Source organism: Protopterus annectens, chromosome 1.part0 (genome assembly GCF_019279795.1).
Source record: "Protopterus annectens isolate FY-2018-M chromosome 1.part0, PAN1.0, whole genome shotgun sequence".
NCBI classification, from domain to species: Eukaryota; Metazoa; Chordata; order Ceratodontiformes; family Protopteridae; genus Protopterus; species Protopterus annectens.
This window is the reverse complement of record NC_056725.1, coordinates 590,127,542-590,147,127: the sequence shown is the minus strand read 5'-3', so window position 1 is coordinate 590,147,127 and position 19,586 is coordinate 590,127,542. Positions and strand designations below refer to the sequence as shown.

The following is a 19,586-nucleotide window of genomic DNA, read 5'->3' as shown; positions in this document are numbered from 1 at the left end:
TGGGGTATTTAAAAACAAGTGTGATGGGTGTTTAATGTATTCTAGTAAAGGTGTGTATGAGCCGAGGCGCTAGAGCATTTATTCAAGTATCTGTTTGTTTTTTCTATTAAATAAGTTTTGTGTTTCATCTGGCCTGTGCTATTGTGGCTTCTGTGATATTTGGACTCTTCTTGGTGGTTGTGAATAAATGTTTATGGAAAAAATAAATATGCCAAGGTTAGAGGGAGAGGAGGCTCAATTACTAACAATTAGGATAGGAGGAGATGAGATAAAAAATGGTGATGTAAAAACAATCTACAGGAAAGTCCCCAGGAATAATGGTATTCCAATGGAGGTTTGGAAGTTAAGAGGGGAAAAAATGAAAGATCTAGAAGGCTTTGTTTAACAGTATTTTAAGAGGAGAAGAAAAGCCAACATCATGGAAGAAAGCGGTGGTAGCTGCAATGTCTAAACAGGGTAAAGATCTATAGAATCCAGCATCATACAGGCCCATTTCAATACTAAACTATGATTATGAAGTGTTTATGTCTATAATGGCTAAAAGTATGGCAAAAGTGACAGGTATGCATCAATGTGGTTTTGTGGAGGGGAGGCAAACATTTGACAACATTAACAGAACACTGATGATCCAGAGAGAAGCAGAATGCAAGAAAACACCATTGTTGTTGTTGGGTCTTGAAGCAAAGAAAGCATTTGACAGAGTAAGCTGGGACTTTATGAGAACAATAGAAGTATTTGCATTCACAGATAAAATTATAAGGTTGATTATGAAGATATATGAGGGACTGGAGGTGAAAATTAAAGTGGTTGGATCCTCTCTGATAATTTCTGTCTGAGCAGAGGAACCAGGTAGGATTGTCCTCTTTCCCCTTTGTTGTTTGTATTATATTTAGAACCACTGGCAAAGAAAATAAAGGACTCAGAAATTCAAGGATATAATTGGTATGGTAGTTAAGAAAACAGCTCTATTTACAGATGACCATATTTTATACCTGACAAAACCAGAGAGGGACATTACAGTGTTGTGGAACATATTGTAACGGTTTCAAATCTTTTTGGGATACAAAATTAATGAATCTAAAACAAAGGCAAATCTGTTCAGCAATATCCATATTTATAGGGACATGATAAAATGAAGTATTTAGGAGTATGGATTAAAAATGATTCCAGTGCGACAGCTAAAGGATATGTGGGAAGAGACCAAACAAAAGATAATATAAAAACTAAGGCAATGGAAGCTCGGTTTTATGGATATCAATAGTAAGGTACAAGGAGTAAAAATGTTTTTAGTCCCTTTAGTCTTACAGACAGGTCAGGCATATTTTTAGCAACCAGAGGAGATGTTGTGGATAGCAATTAATAAAGAGCTGAAGGATTTTATATGGAAGGGGAGGATGGCAAGAGTCAAGTGGGATAAACGTATTCTTCCAATAGAACAAGGCAGACTGGAATTACCCGATTTGAAGGGGTATCTCAGAGCAACACAGTTAAGACTCCTATACATAGCACAAGCAGAAAACTTTAATTTATATTGGAAAGAGATGATGAAACGGGGAGGGGGCCTCAAAAAACAAGAAGAGACTGGGATTTTCGATGCAGAACTTTAAGGAGAATAACCATAATCATACAGAATATTACATTCATAAAGTAGCAGAATGTTTTATAAGAATTAAGCCAACAAGGGAATGGAGAAAGGAGAGTCGGCCGAAAGGGGTGACTGCAAATACGGATACAGACAGTAGATAAGAGGGGCCTGGAATTTATTGTAGAAAACTGGCAATGGAACCAAGGTATTGGGAGCAAATAACTAAAGAGGGAAAGGTAACAGAATGGGAAGATGCCAAGAACTTATTTGGTCTGCAGGTTAGAGATTGCCTTCTCTGTCAAGGATAGATATCAGAGTATAGGCAAAGAGAAATAAATGGGGGGTCCTACATCAAGGACCAGCACTGGTAGAGTTTTTAGTAGAATCTAGAACAGAAATTGCTGTTAAGAAAGGAATAATTAGTACAGCATATAAAATATACGATGATAATTCTAAGAATCAATCAGAGGATGTTAGAAAGGATTGGAAAGAGACTGGATAAGCAATTCACAAAGAAACAATGGGGGGAATGTACATATGTCTCCCAAACATGCAGCAAAGTCTACAAGATTTAGGAATTTCGCTTTGACGTGGTTACATAGGTATTTTTATACCTCAAGGAGACACCAAAGAATTTTTCCTCAGGTAGACAGCAAATGTTGCAGGTGTGATGGGGAAGAAATCTGTAATCAGGTGCATACTTTCTGGGAGTGTAATGAGTTGGCAGACTTTGAAGATTCCCTGCAGATTGCTCTGTTAGAGATACTGGGTGAGCAAACTGGTGTAACTAAGGGAATTAGTTTTTGACCTATGATACAGAATTGGAATTGCCCAGACATAGTAAGGCCTTGTTGAGTCTAATTATGATGGCTGCCAAAAAAGCAATTAATAGATAATGGAAATCAATGTCTAAACCAACTTTACTAGAAGTTGTGAAGATTGCAACAAAGATAAAACAACTGGAAATGGGATCTTTTGAAAAGGATAAGAGCAAATTCTACAGGAAAAAATGGGAATTGTGGGCTCAATACATGCAGAGGAGGTAGAACGTTTAAAAGAAGGCAGGATTTGAATGAGCTATGTAATGTCTGATTGGATATATTATAAGTGATGCAGAATGCTTGCAGCTACAGTTGTCAGCATGGTTTGCAATGTATAATGTTTGCAACTGAAATTGTGTCCGTATGGTTTATTTTCATTTATATAAATGTAAGATTGTTTGTCATATGCGATAACCTAATAAGGATGTTTCTTGTTCAAAACAAAAAAAAAAACCTCAGTGCCTACCCAGCCATTTCACTACACGTTATTAGAGCAGATTATCTTCAGTGACAATTTTCTGCTGCAAGTTCTGAAAAATAAAACAAAAACACTGGCAAGACACCAGATAACTTCATGGCAGTGTTAACAGCACACAACATCCACAACAAGGATTTTATGGGATAGGTCAATAATAAGCAATAAATGCTGATAATGAAAAAATAGAACAGTACATGGTCAGACTTTTTTTCTTAGGGTGGCAGTGCAAATGCAGGCTGTGTTAAAATAAATAGTTACTTGATCACAGTTAAGCAATCATGGACATGGCTTGATGAGAGGCAATGCCAGAGCACAATAAATTACAATATGTTACAGTAACCATTACTTCATAACATAATGCCACTTCACACCCACCCCCAAAATAACCAACTTCTGACATTGTATATTTTACATACAAATATTTCTGGTATGAACAAGAATGCTCTGCTAGCCCGCCAATATATCAAAACAGTCATCCCCATAATAAGTGTCTAACCTGTTCTAATTGTTTAATATAATTTTGTAGTCTATTCAAGGCTTTAGCTGCTTGCTCAGCGAACAAAAATTCATTCCTATACAAATCTCTCACACAGGTTGAATGATACCTTGCTACTAATCTCTAATAACCCCAAGCATTCCCAGAGATAGCCATATCTAAATTCCCTGTATACATCAATAATGTATCCACTTAAATATCTATATGAAACACTATACATGTTTAGATAATTTAATCTTTTATAATAACAAACTACCACATCCATGGATGCTCTTGCTATATTTCCACTATATTCTCTTCAATTTACTCATGTTAGATGCCCATATTATTATTTAATATTCTAATTTGGGTGTAATACAACTTACAAAGAATTATTCTTATTCCTTAAACTTTATATACATCCTTTAGTTTTAGAACGACCACTACCAACTAGCTGATATGATTCGAAAAACTGAAAATTGAATCAATCCATATATCCAAGCCTTTAAATGAATCTGTAGTTTCAATCAATTAGTGTGTGCTTTATTAAATATTTACTCTTTTATCTATGTCTTCCAAATCTCATATGCAAAGTTATTTTTAGTGTATGCTAGGTATTTGATTTATTTATTACCATATTATTCTCTTGGGCCCAGCTGGGCAATTTAGTCAAGTTCTACTGCAAACGTGCAATATCTATAACAGGTGTAATCATTTATCTTTTCATTTTCAAGTCATCTACTTATTTTTATTTTACATTTGTTTACCTGGAAAGTCTGACTGGGCATGGATCCCATTTTCAGTAGAGGCCAGGAGAGAAAGCTCCAGAAAGATTAGTACAGCAAATACAATAAATAAAATACACATGTTAAAGCACTGTACAGAGTCAAAAAGTTAATAAGGTACAGTTTCAAGGCCAAGAAAGGAGCAAAAAGTAAATATACTACAAGGAGCACAGTGTGTTACAATAAACAATACAGATGAAAGGACATTTTTTTCAGTCATTTGGTTATGTTCATCAGTGGCTACTACACTAAACACACATTGATGGAGTAAGAGTATAGAAAAATCTTGTTGCAAGCTTTCATAGAAGGTTAAATTATGTTATGATCTAATTAAGTGAAGCTACCCAGGGTCACAACAATTACATAACCAAGAACTATGTAAATGGGACCAGAGGAGTTATTTGAAATTATTTTTGTTTTCAGTGGCCCTAATATCTACATGGATGGTATTCCATGCTTTTGGAACAGAAATGGAAAACAAGGAATTCCCAGAGCTACTGCTGCTTTTGCATACAGAATACCTCATTTGAAAAAGGTAAATCGGAAAGATATAACCTAAATAAGTATGGTCCCAGGATACAGCCCTGTGGAACACACTGACCGTAACCCAGAATTTCACCTATCCAACTGCTTGGCAGTATGTGCCACGTCCTTTCCGTAAGCCATGCTGTTAACCATCTTATCAAGATAGTGTCTAGTTGTTCTAACTTACTGAATCATATTTTATGTATGACTTTATCAAAGCCTGAAGGTAGATCTATATAAAATACATTGTACCTTTCCATTAAGGGTTATTAAACAAAATCATGTTATAGGTTTGTGTGAAACAAGTTGAAATATTTACTGCGGCCTGACACACTTTCACATGATCAAAGTTGTTTACAAGTGGTACACCTAGTCAAAACTTGTTAACTCGTGGAGTGCAGAAGCAGTTTGTATGAAAGAAATTGATCAGTACTGTCACTTGAACACAGTTAAACATTTGCCAATCAGGTTGTCAAGGTCAGTGTGAATGTGTATGTGTAGGGAAATCTTTGTCTGAAAACATAATCCCCATGGCTTTTGTGGATAATTTATATGACTCCGTTGCAGCAAAGGAAGCTCACTCTATCAAAATGGGCATATTCTATATATGACAGTCTAGATGGAAAATGGCCTGAAATTAGTGTTTGTGCACACTTCTGAACAAAATGAGGCCACAACCCAAGTTGCGGCTTTCAGACACACACACACACACACACACACACACACACACACACACACACACACACACGTGCACACACTGTAAATGTCTTTAGTTTCTGTTCACAAGCAACATGCACATTTTCATTTTTTCGTGAATCAAACAGCAAATATATTATTCATGCGAAGATAAATATATAGTACTCTTGTAATACATTAAATTAACTATTTACTTATTCCTGAAAGTGATGCTTTCAAGCAGCTGAAATGCTCATAAAGAAAAAAGAAGTACTACTAGCAGTTGTGAACTGGCAATTAAAAATGAAGCAAGCAGCCTGTATGCTAGCTCTGCACCTAAAAACACAACTTAAATATAGTTTATAACTAAGATCTTATGTCAAAAAACCTTTACTAAAAATGTCAAACTGCTTCAGAACTATAACCTTGTAATGATAAAAACTACAAATAGGTCTACATGAACACTCAAACATACCAGGCTGAGAAAATGCCTTATACTTTTGTTTCCAGTAATGGTGGATATAAAACTTCTGTTCACAGCATGGAATACATCACATGTCCAAAATTTATCTATACTGGATCATCATCACACAAGAACTCAGAGTCATACATACTGCTCCAGTAAAACAGATCTTTTGTCACTGTAAAAAGAGAACCTCTGTAAATGCTGTGAATAAACGATACTGCTGTGGCATTCCATTTCTTAACATTTTCCTACTGATTTTTTCCATTTTTCAACATTTTCCTGCTGATTCTCTCAATATCCTTCACTAACAAATCATTGGTCTGGATGATTCTTTCAGCACATTACCATTATTATCTTTATTTTGAAATAGAATCAGTGGTAAGGGTAGAAGCACTTTTACATTTGCACGGAGCAGTGGTCTATGCTTCTGCACCTGTGATGGGAGGCACACAGGTACACTGGCTGCACTGCAGCTGAAGAAAAATACCCCAAACTAATTTTGCTGAAAGCCTTTTTCAGGCAACATTAGCATAACAGCTTTCGCAAGTGTTGTGTGACCATGGAGATGGTATATACAAGTCGCTTCATTATCTTAAATATGGAGAAAAGTATATCTGCATGCTACATTAAGTAAAAGCAGCTATGCTGTTAACTCCCAGTGGCTGAACTTGTATAATGCTGCTGTCTGTAAGGCACAGTAAAGTGTGGCTGTCAGACTCTCTTAGTGTGCTCAGCCAGCTACCTATAGTGTATATGGGATGAGTATCCATTACAGTTAAGTTTTCAATGCTCTTTCATAATTTACTGGGATGCTGTTGCTCAGCCATTGTCTGCTGTGCATATCACTGTACAGGGGCACTAGGTATGTCTGAATGGTTTTACATGTAGTTTGTCAACATCTGTATCATCATAAGCCCCAGTAGTACACTTCACAGTATGAAAAGTATAATCCAAGGCAGCGAAGAGCAGCAAGAAACAGCGATGAAGCCAAAGGTAATCTCCACAAAAAGTTTATTCAAACACACGACATAAATTTCTCCAAGTCCTTCTTTCATCAAACACACAACATAAATTTCTCCAAATCCTTCTCTCAAGCGCTTTCGCTCAGTGCAATACTGAGCTTTATCAAGATAAAAATGCAGGGCAGAACAACCTTATTTGTAAGTCTCTTAATGAGATCATGTGCTTCATTAATTAAAACCAGTCAAGTTACAATTAAAATTAATTGGTGACCAATTTAAAATTAAAGAGCAAGATGTTGTATGAAATACATAAAATCCTAAATAAAATACCTTTTGTTAAATATGATGTAGTTGAAAAATATGTTATTTAAAAGATATGTCATTTGAAAATCACAAAGCATTCGTGTATAAATAAATAAATATTGCTATATGTTAATGTCCCATGAAACCACATTTGTAGTGATTGATTCTTATAACACTGTTTAGTGTGCAATAAATATTACAATGGGGTACCACGAATAAATGATGTGAGTAATAAATAGTAATAGATTTAAGAATTAAAAATAAAAATAATAATCAAGTATTAAGTGTTCAAACGTTGTTACATAGATTACACATTCACAGTATACTACACAACTTGTGGGTTGCTGAACTTTGGACCACGCTGCGGATATACAGGACATACCTTTTACATTCTTAGACTCCTCTAGGTGTGCAAGAGTATATGACGATACTCCAAGGAGGAAGGCCATGATCCTGAACTACAAAGGACCGTGATATGTACGTTTTACCACAAACCACTCCAAAGCAACTGCAGACTACGCTTCTGAATCCTGACCACACAGGTCACCAGAAAAGGCAATTTTCTACCACTGGATTTAGGCTTCCCACCCATTCTCATTGTACTCACATGTGGTGACACATAGTACTTGAAAATAAAAATGTACGCATCCTTATTGCATAAAAATAAAATGTATGTGTCCTTACACCTGGATTAACAAATACATACATCCTATTACTGAGAATCATTACAAATATGAGAACTTCATCATGTTTAAATTTATGTCATGCAGTTTACAACAAAAAACATATGCAACAGGCATTTCTATGGATGAGAAAGTCATTATATAGACAAATCACTGTGTGTTATTATGAAATCACAACTAAATGTAATATATCTCAGAAAAAATTATGTTTCTGTCATTTGAAATGTTACAACTTTATAATCCATGTTTCATTTGTTCAATCGGACATTGGCATAGTTGAGATGCTTTTGTTTCCTTGCCTTTAGAACTATTAACTCATGCAATGTGCTATACAAGACCAACTGCCTATATATCTTTTTCTGAAAATATTCTGAGAAAATCTGGAAGCAATGTCAAGAATGTGGCAGTTACAGAAGTATTAGAAACTGACAAATGACAATACTTGCTAAGCACTCAAATTACACTAAAGCTATTCATTCTTTTTAGAAAAGCATACAAAGACTGTGAAAATATACAGTATTGTTGTTTGTACTACTGTTGGTCTTTTTACTGAACGATAAAGGTTATGGTTCATTTAACTGCAATGTGTTATATTGTGCAAGACAGAGGTGCTCTTTTAGGGGATTTTTCCTTTTTTCTCTTCACTGTACTGCAGCTGTGAAGATGATTGAGATTTTTTTTTACTGTTTTTGAGTTATGATTTTTGGAAAAGTATAAAACAAATAGTGTTGTTGTAACTTCAGGCATAAAAAACAGGCATACCTCTATAAAAGTTACCCTCATTCATTTCAAATATTGCAGTATAGACAACCATTAAAACTGTACTTTTCCCCACCAGTAGCATTCAAGATACAACTGTTGATTTGCTTTACAAGCTAATAACACAAAGTGTGCAGCAGCTACTGTCCTAGTGTAATCATAAAAAAAAGTTCTGTGACTGTGTCAAGCCATTTTAGAAACACGCTCATATACAAGGACCAAAAGGAGACAAAAAAAAAACAACAGTATTTGAGAATGATCTTCTTAAAATAAAGAAGTTAATTGAGCTATTGATCAGATTCAAAAACTGCAGCTCAAAGAATTAATTCAGGTCACGGTATGTAACAAACACTATGTATGGCGTTTCACTGGTATTGACCTGTTAGCTTAGCATTTCTTGGTCAAACCCCAACCCTAATAAAGTTGTTCTGTACCACCTTTGTACAAACTCTATAGATCTGGCAACTCTCAAAGTATCAGGTCATTAATATACAGCATGATTTGCAGCCCAGTTACTTCATGTACACTGTCGTTAATAAAGAAAACGGTATGGAACTTAAAATGGACCCCTGAGGTGCCTCTTTCCTAAGCAAACATGTCAAAGGATGCTGCCCTAAGAACAAAATGAAGGGTACTGGGTAAATGATAACTCTGGAAACATTAAAGTGGGCCATGACCAAATCCAAATGTTTAAACCTTACTAAATTAAGAAACTGTGGATCCATTTAAAAGCCTTCTTTTAATCAACAAAGAATGTTCCATTTGCTAACTCCTTTTAAATATAACTATAGATACAGTTAGTAATAATGTATACAGAAATTAAGGTAATATAACTTTTTTTCTGAAACTCTTCTGTAACTGTAAAAGTGGGCAGTCTTTGTTAATACCACCAAGAAGTTGAAGGCAGACTATTCTTTCTAGTGCCTTGACAGACTACACATGAGAAACAGGGATACCTTATGAAGTGGAACAATCACGGTGTGTTTGAGACATGTGTGGAACAAGCTCTAAACAAAGTTAACGTGGGAATAAACTTTCCAATGATGGGGCAGCAGATTTTTTTTTATTTTTAATTTTTAATATAATTTTAATATAAATTTTTTATTTAGCAAATTAAATACAACCTTAGTAATACTGCCTTGAAGCACAACTTAAGAGTCTGACAAAGCAGAAGCAGGAATACCAAAATTGTCATGCCACTAACTGAACCATCAGTTGGGGAAAAGTGAAAAGGTAGGTGACTGACCTAATGAGTATACAACATGGAGACTTTACTGGAAAGTGTAGCTGTAGATCCCAGAGTTGTGTGCAAAAACCTCTATCACTGCTTTGACAGCCTTCCAGATTAACCTTGGGTGATTTCATAGAAAACTTTGTTTACCTCCAAGGTCTCTAGATTTAGCTGCTCTGGTGGCTATCCTACACATTCTTCTAAATGTGAATGTTTGAAGAAATCCTGAAAATGGGAAATAGTTTGTGTCTGCTTCGACTTTCCTTACGCTTTTTCCCTGACCCTAAATTGTGCTTTTAATGTACTTGAAAGAAAAAGACTCCCCAGCCCTCTCTCAACCTCCTTATTCGTGATATGAATAATTTATCCAGTACATTATATAATACACTAAAGATAGTATCCAGGGCAGCTTTCTCTTCTTATCACAAATCACATTCAAAGTCACTTGCTTTTAGCTCAGCGTAAAGTGCGTTTTCCCCTTGCTGGAAAGCCTGACCTCCCCTTGACATACACTAGAATATTTTATATATTTATTTTTGTAAAACCGTTACGAAGACACAGGGCAACAACCACTACATACACCAGGAAAGGTAGAAGGTCTGGAAAAAGATGTTATTTCCTACACAAGATACTTTGGTCTAGTGAGCTCCATAATGTATTTTAAACTACAAGGAACCCTGAAGACATCCAAGGACCCATGAACAATACTGCTGGATGTTCCTACAACTGAAAAAGTACAATGTCTTACTTATTTTTCCTTTGTACGAAAGTGGTTAGGAACACTAGGGTCCTTCTTCAGCCAGGTCCAGATACAGTTAGAGCAAAAACATATAACACAGGTAGTACAGACTTGTCTTATGATAACTTTTATTATTATTTAAACCTCCTGACCATGGGTTAAAAGACGGTCTTCCTGAAAATTACTTAACTGATGGCAAGTCACTGAGATCACTTTAGCAAAAAAAAAATGCTGGTAAGTGAATGCTACATTTGTCATAACTAAATAGAAACTGCACACACTGAAACCCAAAATTTGACAATACAGCCAAGAATGGAAAAAACTCTTGTAAAACATGTTTGCACAGGGCATCCACTTTTGCTCCCATATTATCTGGGCTTAACGTCCCATGCCCTTACACTTGTGCATAACAACTCTAACGTCAACAACTTTGAGGAAGACTGAATAATTAGTTCACGTTTCCCTCGAGTTTTATTATTTCAGAGATTATCTATACAAGTATGGGGGTGTTAGGGTAAAGTCCACACATGGCAGGGGAGTTGACCCAACACACACGGAAAAATAATTCTTGTGGCTGTCTTAGTTTCTGCAATACTAAACTGCATATCTCTTTCTGGCAGAAGCTATCATCCACCGTGTTATGTCAACATTCTAACACAGCTTCGATGAAGTTGTTTATTTCAGTTGGGATAAATGCACTTATTGTTCATTGTATTTTACATGATACAGCTAGTGTTTTTATATTTTATTTGTTAAATGGGTTAGCCCATCAAGCACAAATGCCTCTATTTCAGTTTTAGGAGAGAAACAGGAACACTGCCTAGTTGGACAACTTGCTCACAGACACAGTAGGTAAATTGAGACTAGGGAAATCTAATTCTGGGATGAAGCTTATTAGTATCCCATAGCCTTAATTTTCAGCACTAAACTGGCTAAGAATACATCTGATAACAGGTATACTCAAATGAGTAATAAAATTCCTAGGTTACATTAGAGTTGCAGTTGCAATAAGCTTTTCTAAAAAAGATGAAATTGGAGTTGGTGAGATAACTTCACTCAGAGAACAAAAATTCAATTAAAATTAAAACATGGAACATAAAGGCTTCTCACTGCACTCAAGGGAAGCAGTTTGGATGGCGAGTTATACAGATAATGTGCATGACAAAAGGAATGTGCCTGTGCTGGGCTTTAAATGTATTGAGGTGGATAAGTTAGGGTAATAACCTCAATTAGCAAGGGCACACAGAATCTGAGTAAGCATTTCTGTGGACAGTATGCATGGGGCCTTATAAAATAATATATAGTGATGTTCCAATCAGGATCATATTTTAAAGGGTTGTTTGAAATAGTTTTCTCTTGATGAAAGAGTTGGTCATTGTGACAGGCAAAGCGTATTCAAATGCTGAAACAAGTGTCCTTCTGCCAAGTAGCTGCCAGACTTCTTTTAGCAGCATCCCAATATCCTGTATGAGGCTGCAAGTAACCCAGACATCCAACTAACCGTTTTTTTTTTTTAAACATCTTTATTAACTTCACTCATTTTCAACAATGGCATATAGTTACAGAAAAGAAAATCAAACCATTATAAACATTTAAAAAATAAATAAATAAAATATGATATATTAATTTAATTAGCAATTATTCACTCCATCATTACGTAATCGCTCAAATCTTGCCTTCCCTTAAAATTTCACTCTTCCTCCTCACTAATGTTGATTCCACCAATTCCACTTGTTTATATGTAATTTTCTCATTCCCTTTTCTACAGATACCATCTCCAATTCTTTTATCACCCTTACAATATTTAATAATTCAGTTATGGTTGGTTTAGCTTTTGATTTCCATTTTCTAGATATTTCACTAACCATTTTAGGAACATAAAACGTGAAAGACAGATGTGCCTACTGCCTTACAATCACTTGTTATTACCACCAGAGTCCTACTCACACAGTTGCTTGAGCAATAAAGACAAAGATGTGGCATTTTTTCATTTATGTTGCTCAATTCATACTGGACTGAGAATAAATAATAAACTAATGTGGTGTAGGGGAAAAGCCCTCCACATGGGGAGGTGCATACAAGGCTTGTCCTCCCTGCAAAATTATTTTTGAGTCAATGTTGCTCATAGTATGATAAGCTTGAGTTCCTACATTACGAGAAGATGTGTACTTCAGCTGTCATTTACATTTTCCTGTGACTGAGCTAATGTGAAGTTAGCTCAGATAAGTTAATTTGAAATGAGCCTAAAAAACTGTAATTAGAAAGTAAAACCAAAGGCAGACCATGGACATGTCATTTTTAATGAATGGAATTTAGTGAATGCTCAGCAAGATTTCCATGCCATCTGCGTAGTTAAGAGTATTGATGAAAACAGAAAACAGCAATGGCCCAATAACCCATCCTGAAGAATGATACTTTTAAAAAAATGGAGTTGTCATAGTAATGCCATTAATGTCTGTTCCTCTAATCAACTGATCATTAGAACAGCATGTCTTGATCACTATGAACACAATTCCAATGAGTAAAACAAAACAGGACTGCAGACGTACAATGATCGGATCTGCAATCATGCTGATTTGGCAAAAGTTTTCAAGGCTCTTCAAAGAGTATTTGAGCTGGGAATCTATAGCCGTAAGAATTTTGAAAGATGTGCTAATAGTGAGCTGTGTTTTATGATCTGAAGCATTGTTTAAGTCCACTTGTAGGGCTAGAATATTGGCTGCTGATTTTCACTGGCTTATACAAATCAAGAACAAGATTTAAGGTATGAAATTAATATGTGACAAAGAAAAAAGTAAGATGTATGCCCTTACTATGTATCTGATTCTGGCATTACACAATTAAACAGCTCGAGCTAGCAGTTTATTAAAGGTAACTGCAAGTCATTATTTGGTCCACAGTTTAGAGGATCAAAAAATTGGTTGTTATTAGTAACTGTAGAAGTTAGTTTTATGGACATGTGCTCTCTTCAGACAGAACATTCTCTGCCACTTCAGACAGGGCAACATTTTTTACCAGATTCTGCAGGGCTGCTATTCCTGCCTTTCCTTGGAAGTCAGTTTATTTTTAACCAAAATTGTTAGGATTTGTTGGTCTTATACATGCAAATACTTGCATGCAATTTCCTGGTAAGCTTTTTCCAGTTATCTTGACTCTGCAGCAGGGAGACAGACAACTGAGCATTTAGTTGCTTTTGCATGCCCAGGCCTTCCTTCAGTTACTGAAGACATTTTTAGGCCTGTCACCATTCTAGGAGCTGGATGGCCATTACCTCTCCTTAACCTAGGGAGAAAGTATTTAAACAGTGCTTCAGAGACATGACAAAATGGTAGTCAATACAGGACAATTCAAAGAACAGGAGCATAAGGTCGTTGTGCTTACAGGAGAGGTAAACTACAGTTGATCCTGGAACCCTTTTGCTCTGACAAAGGTACAAAGTACTAAAAAGCTGACATCAAAAAAAGCTGACTATCAGAGGTTTGATAACCCTGTATGGGGACCTTATATGCACCTAATCAATGTTTGCATGCATAGTTGGTCAAGAGAGTACATCAACCAGCTGGATGAGGTAAATAATGTCTGTAATGTCTCTCTGAAGATGTTTCATAGCAGTAATTAAAATCTCCAATAATTATGCTATCCTGGTTACTGATGTGTTCGTTACCCAAGATTAACGAAAACACTGATGAAAAAGAAACATGAAGAAGGGTTATACAGTAGTACAACGTGTAATTTTAATTTTTGCCTAGCAGGCAATCACAGATAACAATATACAGCCCCTAGGCAACAGAAAACTGGAAACAAATCAAGCCTATGCAAACAACATTTTTCATTTGAATAACGATATAAAAATATCATTAAGTGAACATTCTCTTAAATTTGAGACAAACTTTTAGTAATCCCCCCATACAAAAAAAATCTGTAAAACCTCATGCTTATTTAAAATAAGTTATACATGTGACAAAGAAATAAATTAAATGATCTAAGAGGGCATATCTGAAGAAAAGTGACCAAATTTCACTCCAAAGAAGCTGTTATGTATCTCACTACCTGGCAGTGTCCCTGTACACATTATTTGAACTTATTATTTTATGTAGTCATATAACATTTAATTTCTGTGGTAGTGCACTGGTCCAAATGGACTTTTATCAGGCAAAAAACGAGTGATTTGTGGAGCAACATACAGCTGGGCAAATTTTACAGTACAGCATCTAACTACACAGGGCAAGAGAATTTGTGATTGTATTGTTTGCATGTAGCAACATATTCATTATAAAATATTTTAAGAAATAGATGTGAATGACAAAACAGGATCAAAATACATTGGACTAGGTTATATAAACCTTAAGGAAGTATGTTGGAGAGCATCTATCAACTTATAGTGCTACCATGGTAAAAATCCCAGCTCTGACCCGTCTCCAGAGGCAGACAGAGCATGCTTTACACTACTAACACTGCAAGTATATTGATAATGAGATTCAGAAAGATTTCAAGTGCATGCCTCTCATTACTTATTTACACATTAACGCAAACACTGATGAATGTGACATTCGGCCATCAAAGTCTTCTGATGTCAGACAGCCTCACAGTGTCATCTATATGCCAGTAGTGCTGCAATACATTGAGGTTAATTTCAACTTTGGAATTGGACACAAAACTCTGACAGCCCTCATTTTTGTAAGTCACCTGAGGACTCTTGCAATAGATTGAGGGGGTACAGTTGCAGCTTGAAATTGAATGCATGCAACGCCAAGCATAAATCTTTTCAGAAACCACGGATAATATTAGTTAACGATTCAAAATAGCAACTCTCTCACTAAGCAGATGGAAATTAAAGATGCAAATTAAAAATGAACACTACTGCAAAACCACTGAAAAAGCTAAATGGTTACCTGTAAAATAACATGCTGACTTTCTACTTGTGTGAGCTATTTAAACTTATCAAGAATGACATCTTCCCTCCACTAGCTTCCAGACTATTCAGGGATGCACCATCATATAACCTTAGACATCTTAACCATTCATGCCCTCTCCACCAACCCCACCCCCACCCCCACCCCCAAATTAGGCTGTACTGCACAAACCATGCTTTCTCAGTCCTTGGTCCCAAACAGTGGGAATCTCTCCCTTCTTTTCTTAGAGATCATTCCTCTTACCCAATTTCCCATTCACAAATAAAAGTACATTTCAAGACTGTAGGAAAATGCAACTGCTATCTCTCTGGTCATATAACTTAACCTCTGCATTCCCTTCTTTTGTCTGCAAACCTTGTGCTATTTCTGATTATGATTCTTTCGGCACATCAACTCAGATTTTCCCTCTGTATAGAATGCACATGTATTCTGTTTTTTCACTCATTCTGTATACAGTTTCATTTATCTATCACCTTTATTCCCTCAAGCAATTACGATATTCAGTTTGTGTGTGTGTGTATATATATATATATATATATATATATATAAATATATAAAATACATCAATATATTGCATTTTGTCATTCACTCTGTATATAATATCATGCAACTGTTGCATAAGTATTGTGCTTTCTCCAGGCTGAGACTGAAATGGGTCCAATTGGATCAATGCTCTACCCCAGTTAACAAATTCAAAACAAAATAAATAATTCACAAGGTATTACACAATGATCAGTTGGTTCAAATATCCATAATGTTAGTAAGCAATTCAAAGGAAGACAAATACTGCTACTCAAACACATGCAGATTTATAACAATTAGTTACATGAAGGTTCATATGTATTGTCCCAAAAGTAAACTTATTTTTAGTATAAAAGTAACACAGAAATATGTATATTTACAGGTAAAGTGACGAAAATATATAAATGTGTGTGTGTGTGTGTATATATATATATATATATATATATATATATATATATATATATATATACATACATACACACACACACACACACACACACACACACACACACACACACACACACACTGTATACGTACAAATAAAGGTTGGTCTTTGGAGAGAGAGGTGCGAGGAAGGAATACAGCAAGGGAGAGAACAAAAGGAGACGGGAAAAATATGCACAGGTACAAAATCTCCTTGTTCTCTACCCCTGTTGCTTCTTCCTTCTAGTTTTTAATACTAATCCTCCTTTTTCCTCCTTTTCTCTCCTTCTACCAAGTTTATTGCCAAATATATTCCATTGTTCTTAGATGCTGCAGCTGCTAATAATGCTACTCTGTTTAAAAATGTTGTACATTTGTTGATTACTCGTCTACCACCATTTACCATGTTCTTTACATAACGTATTTTCTGGAGTTTTTCTCCCTGGAAAAAGTTTCACAGCTCATTACATGATGCTGCTATTAGTTACTGATACTCTGTTTAATTTTTTTTTTACATTTGTGTAATGCTTTAATTTTTCTGGAGCTTTTCTCCCTGGGCCTCCACTGAAAAGGGCTAGCTTTCTGTATAGTCCAACTATAATAGAGACAAATGCAATAAAATAAATAAATAGATTCTTTGCGGTATGCTATTTGTGCAGTAATAAACCGCTGAAAATAAATAAGACAGAAACAATTCTATCACTGAATTTGAAAATTATAAAAGTAGGTACATTAAGAATCCTCATAAAATTTAATTTTTCACTTTGTACTGGAATTTTTAATAAGAGTCAATGGCTTTTAATGTGGTGTGCCAGTGATTCCTGTAAGTTAGAGGCAACAATAAATTATTCTAATGTTAATACACAATTAGTAAAGTCAATGTGCACTACAATAAGTAATGAAGATGTTTGGAAATTACTATCAATATATAGCACTAAGACTGCTGCATTTCCATATACAGTTGTAATAACAAATAAATTTCAAACATTCATCTGCAGTAAACAGAGCAGGAATATTTACATGTCTAAGTATTTACATGGTAATACACTTAGTAAACGGAAACAAAGAGAGATAAAATGAAATACAAAATAACATAATAAAGAGAGGGTGAAGGATATTTAAAAGGGAGAATAATCATTGTTTTTTTCAGTTGAGAAAAAAGTTTTAGTTAAATGACAGTAAACACACAGGACATGCTATTAAATTAAAGCAGTTAAAGTACTGAGACAGCAAAAATATATTGTTCTATTAAAGTTTTCCTTAGAGCAGCAAGGAATGGAGGGAAAGGATGCATTTCATTTAATTTGTCAAACAATTGTCATTACTACAAAGAAGATACTTTGTACGCTCGTGATTAAGTACTGTAAAATATATTTAAAATTGTAAGTACTTGTCATTGTAAATGGATGACATCTATAACATATGGGTACGAAGTATAAACACAGTGTTTAACACTAATTTTAATGGTGTTACAGAATAAGCATACCTATGAATTTTGAGGGTTTGAGTTTGAGACTGGGGGTTTTAGGTAAATCTCAGGCTCCAAGACCTTACGGCCAAAATCTTTAATGTCACTTAGCCCGATTCCACTACACTATATTTTTCATCAATTTACTGTTGCTCTCACCTCTTTTCTAAGTTTTATAAACAATCACAGCTGTTAAAACTTCTATAAGTTCATAGGCTAGTACTAGGCAACCTGCCCTTGTGAGCCATTTAAGCCTAGCCAATGATCTCATGTGAAAATCAAACTGCGCACCTTGTATCTAGAAGGTAAACGTCTTAACCATTATGCCAAACCCCATCCCCGGGGTATCCATGAAAGGAATTTTTCATTTTGGGAGGTTACCATGAGCTAGTAACAAAGTCACAGGAAACATGAAACTGCGTTCCTCAAATAGCTTCAGTGCGTGTGTTTATGTATGTGAATAAACAGATAAGAGAGATGGATTTTATGAGAGGGGGGGGTCACGGACTTAATAGGTCAGCATTTGCGAGTAAATAACATTTACAGCACAACGTTAATTAAAATAATGATAAGATTCTAGCTGCCATGTAGTTATACCTGCTGAACTTCTAATTCTTTCTCTAGAAGCTGAGCTCCTGTCCATTTCATCGGAAAGTCGGTTTGGGGCAACAGCACAGTCTCCCTATATTTTCCGTCTTCAGTGCCCCCACCTGTTACATACCGCACTGGTATAGGTAAGGATCTGTTACATGCCTTGCATACAACGCTGCTCGCTCTACAGCGTATTACAGACTGCATTCTAAAAAGATGCAGCATACTGCAAAACTAAACTTTTACTATCACCCTTCAATACTTGCCCTAAACTGACACCATGCCTCTTTGCAAGACGCCTCTTCCTAAAAGAACTACGGAAGCAAATGAAAATAGACGGGGTCTGTGTGTGTCCAAAACGCGTTTCCGTTAGTTACATCCAACGTTCAAACTTACTGATTCAGTAATACATATGTACTCCACGTTACAGAATATGATTAAAACACACTTTATTTTTATTTTCGCTTTTGTGGTGAATGAAGTGTATAATCGGCACGTGAACAGCAGGAAGTTAAAAGGTCCTGTGACCCTGTCCAGGGTTGCTACCTTTTCAAATGCCCAAAGTGGGACATTTTTGGTACAAACATCAGATTTTGCAGAGCGAAACATACCCACGGCCAGTACAAAGGACAAAACTTCACTTTTTTGCCTAAATAAAAGCTTATTCCTGTAGCATTTTTGTTGCTTATTCTGTTTCTTATAACATCAAGGTGTTTCAGATACAGAATAACTGTTTTATGCAATTATTACATGAAATATAGGAAATAATTTTGTCTTAAAATCTCAGGCCATTTGCCATTTTTTCAGTTTTTTTGCAGGACACAACTGCCTAAAGAGGGATTGTCCCTCGCAAAGTGGGACAGGTGGTAACCCTAGTCCTGTCATGTTTTTCACTCTATCCACTATCTCAAACGCTAGGACCCAGGGACAACATTGAGTGTGAACCTATAGCATTGGTAGCTGTTGCAACTTAGGTCTGCCTATATTGGTTAACCCAATCAGTATTCACCTCTTTCATTACCAGTTGTAAAGGAAGAGGGAAGGTACGCTTCTTCTATTGATTTTGCATACAGAAACTTGAATACGGACGGCTTTTGTACTGAAAGGGTAATGTATTAGAATATTGTGATTTATCATGCAAGACGTAGTTTCACGGGTCAAAAAGCTTTTGAATTTTTGTTT

The 19,586-nt window shown here is 35.6% G+C and overlaps 2 protein-coding genes across 2 annotated transcripts in view; one reads left to right on the top strand and one right to left on the bottom strand.

Moving 5' to 3' along the window:
• Nucleotides 1-18,731, bottom strand: part of IARS2 (isoleucyl-tRNA synthetase 2, mitochondrial) — a 1,410,425-nt gene extending 1,391,694 nt beyond the window's left edge. Inside the window, exon 1 of the mRNA XM_044061644.1 lies at nt 18,411-18,731. Within this exon, the coding sequence (XP_043917579.1) occupies nt 18,411-18,629 (219 nt within the window). The 5' untranslated portion in view covers nt 18,630-18,731. The remainder of the gene's footprint in view (nt 1-18,410) is intronic.
• A 677-nt stretch (nt 18,732-19,408) lies between these two features.
• BPNT1 (3'(2'), 5'-bisphosphate nucleotidase 1) overlaps nt 19,409-19,586 on the top strand; it is a 561,382-nt gene continuing 561,204 nt past the window's right edge. Inside the window, exon 1 of the mRNA XM_044061632.1 lies at nt 19,409-19,511. The gene's annotated coding sequence lies outside the window, so the exon portion shown is untranslated. The remainder of the gene's footprint in view (nt 19,512-19,586) is intronic.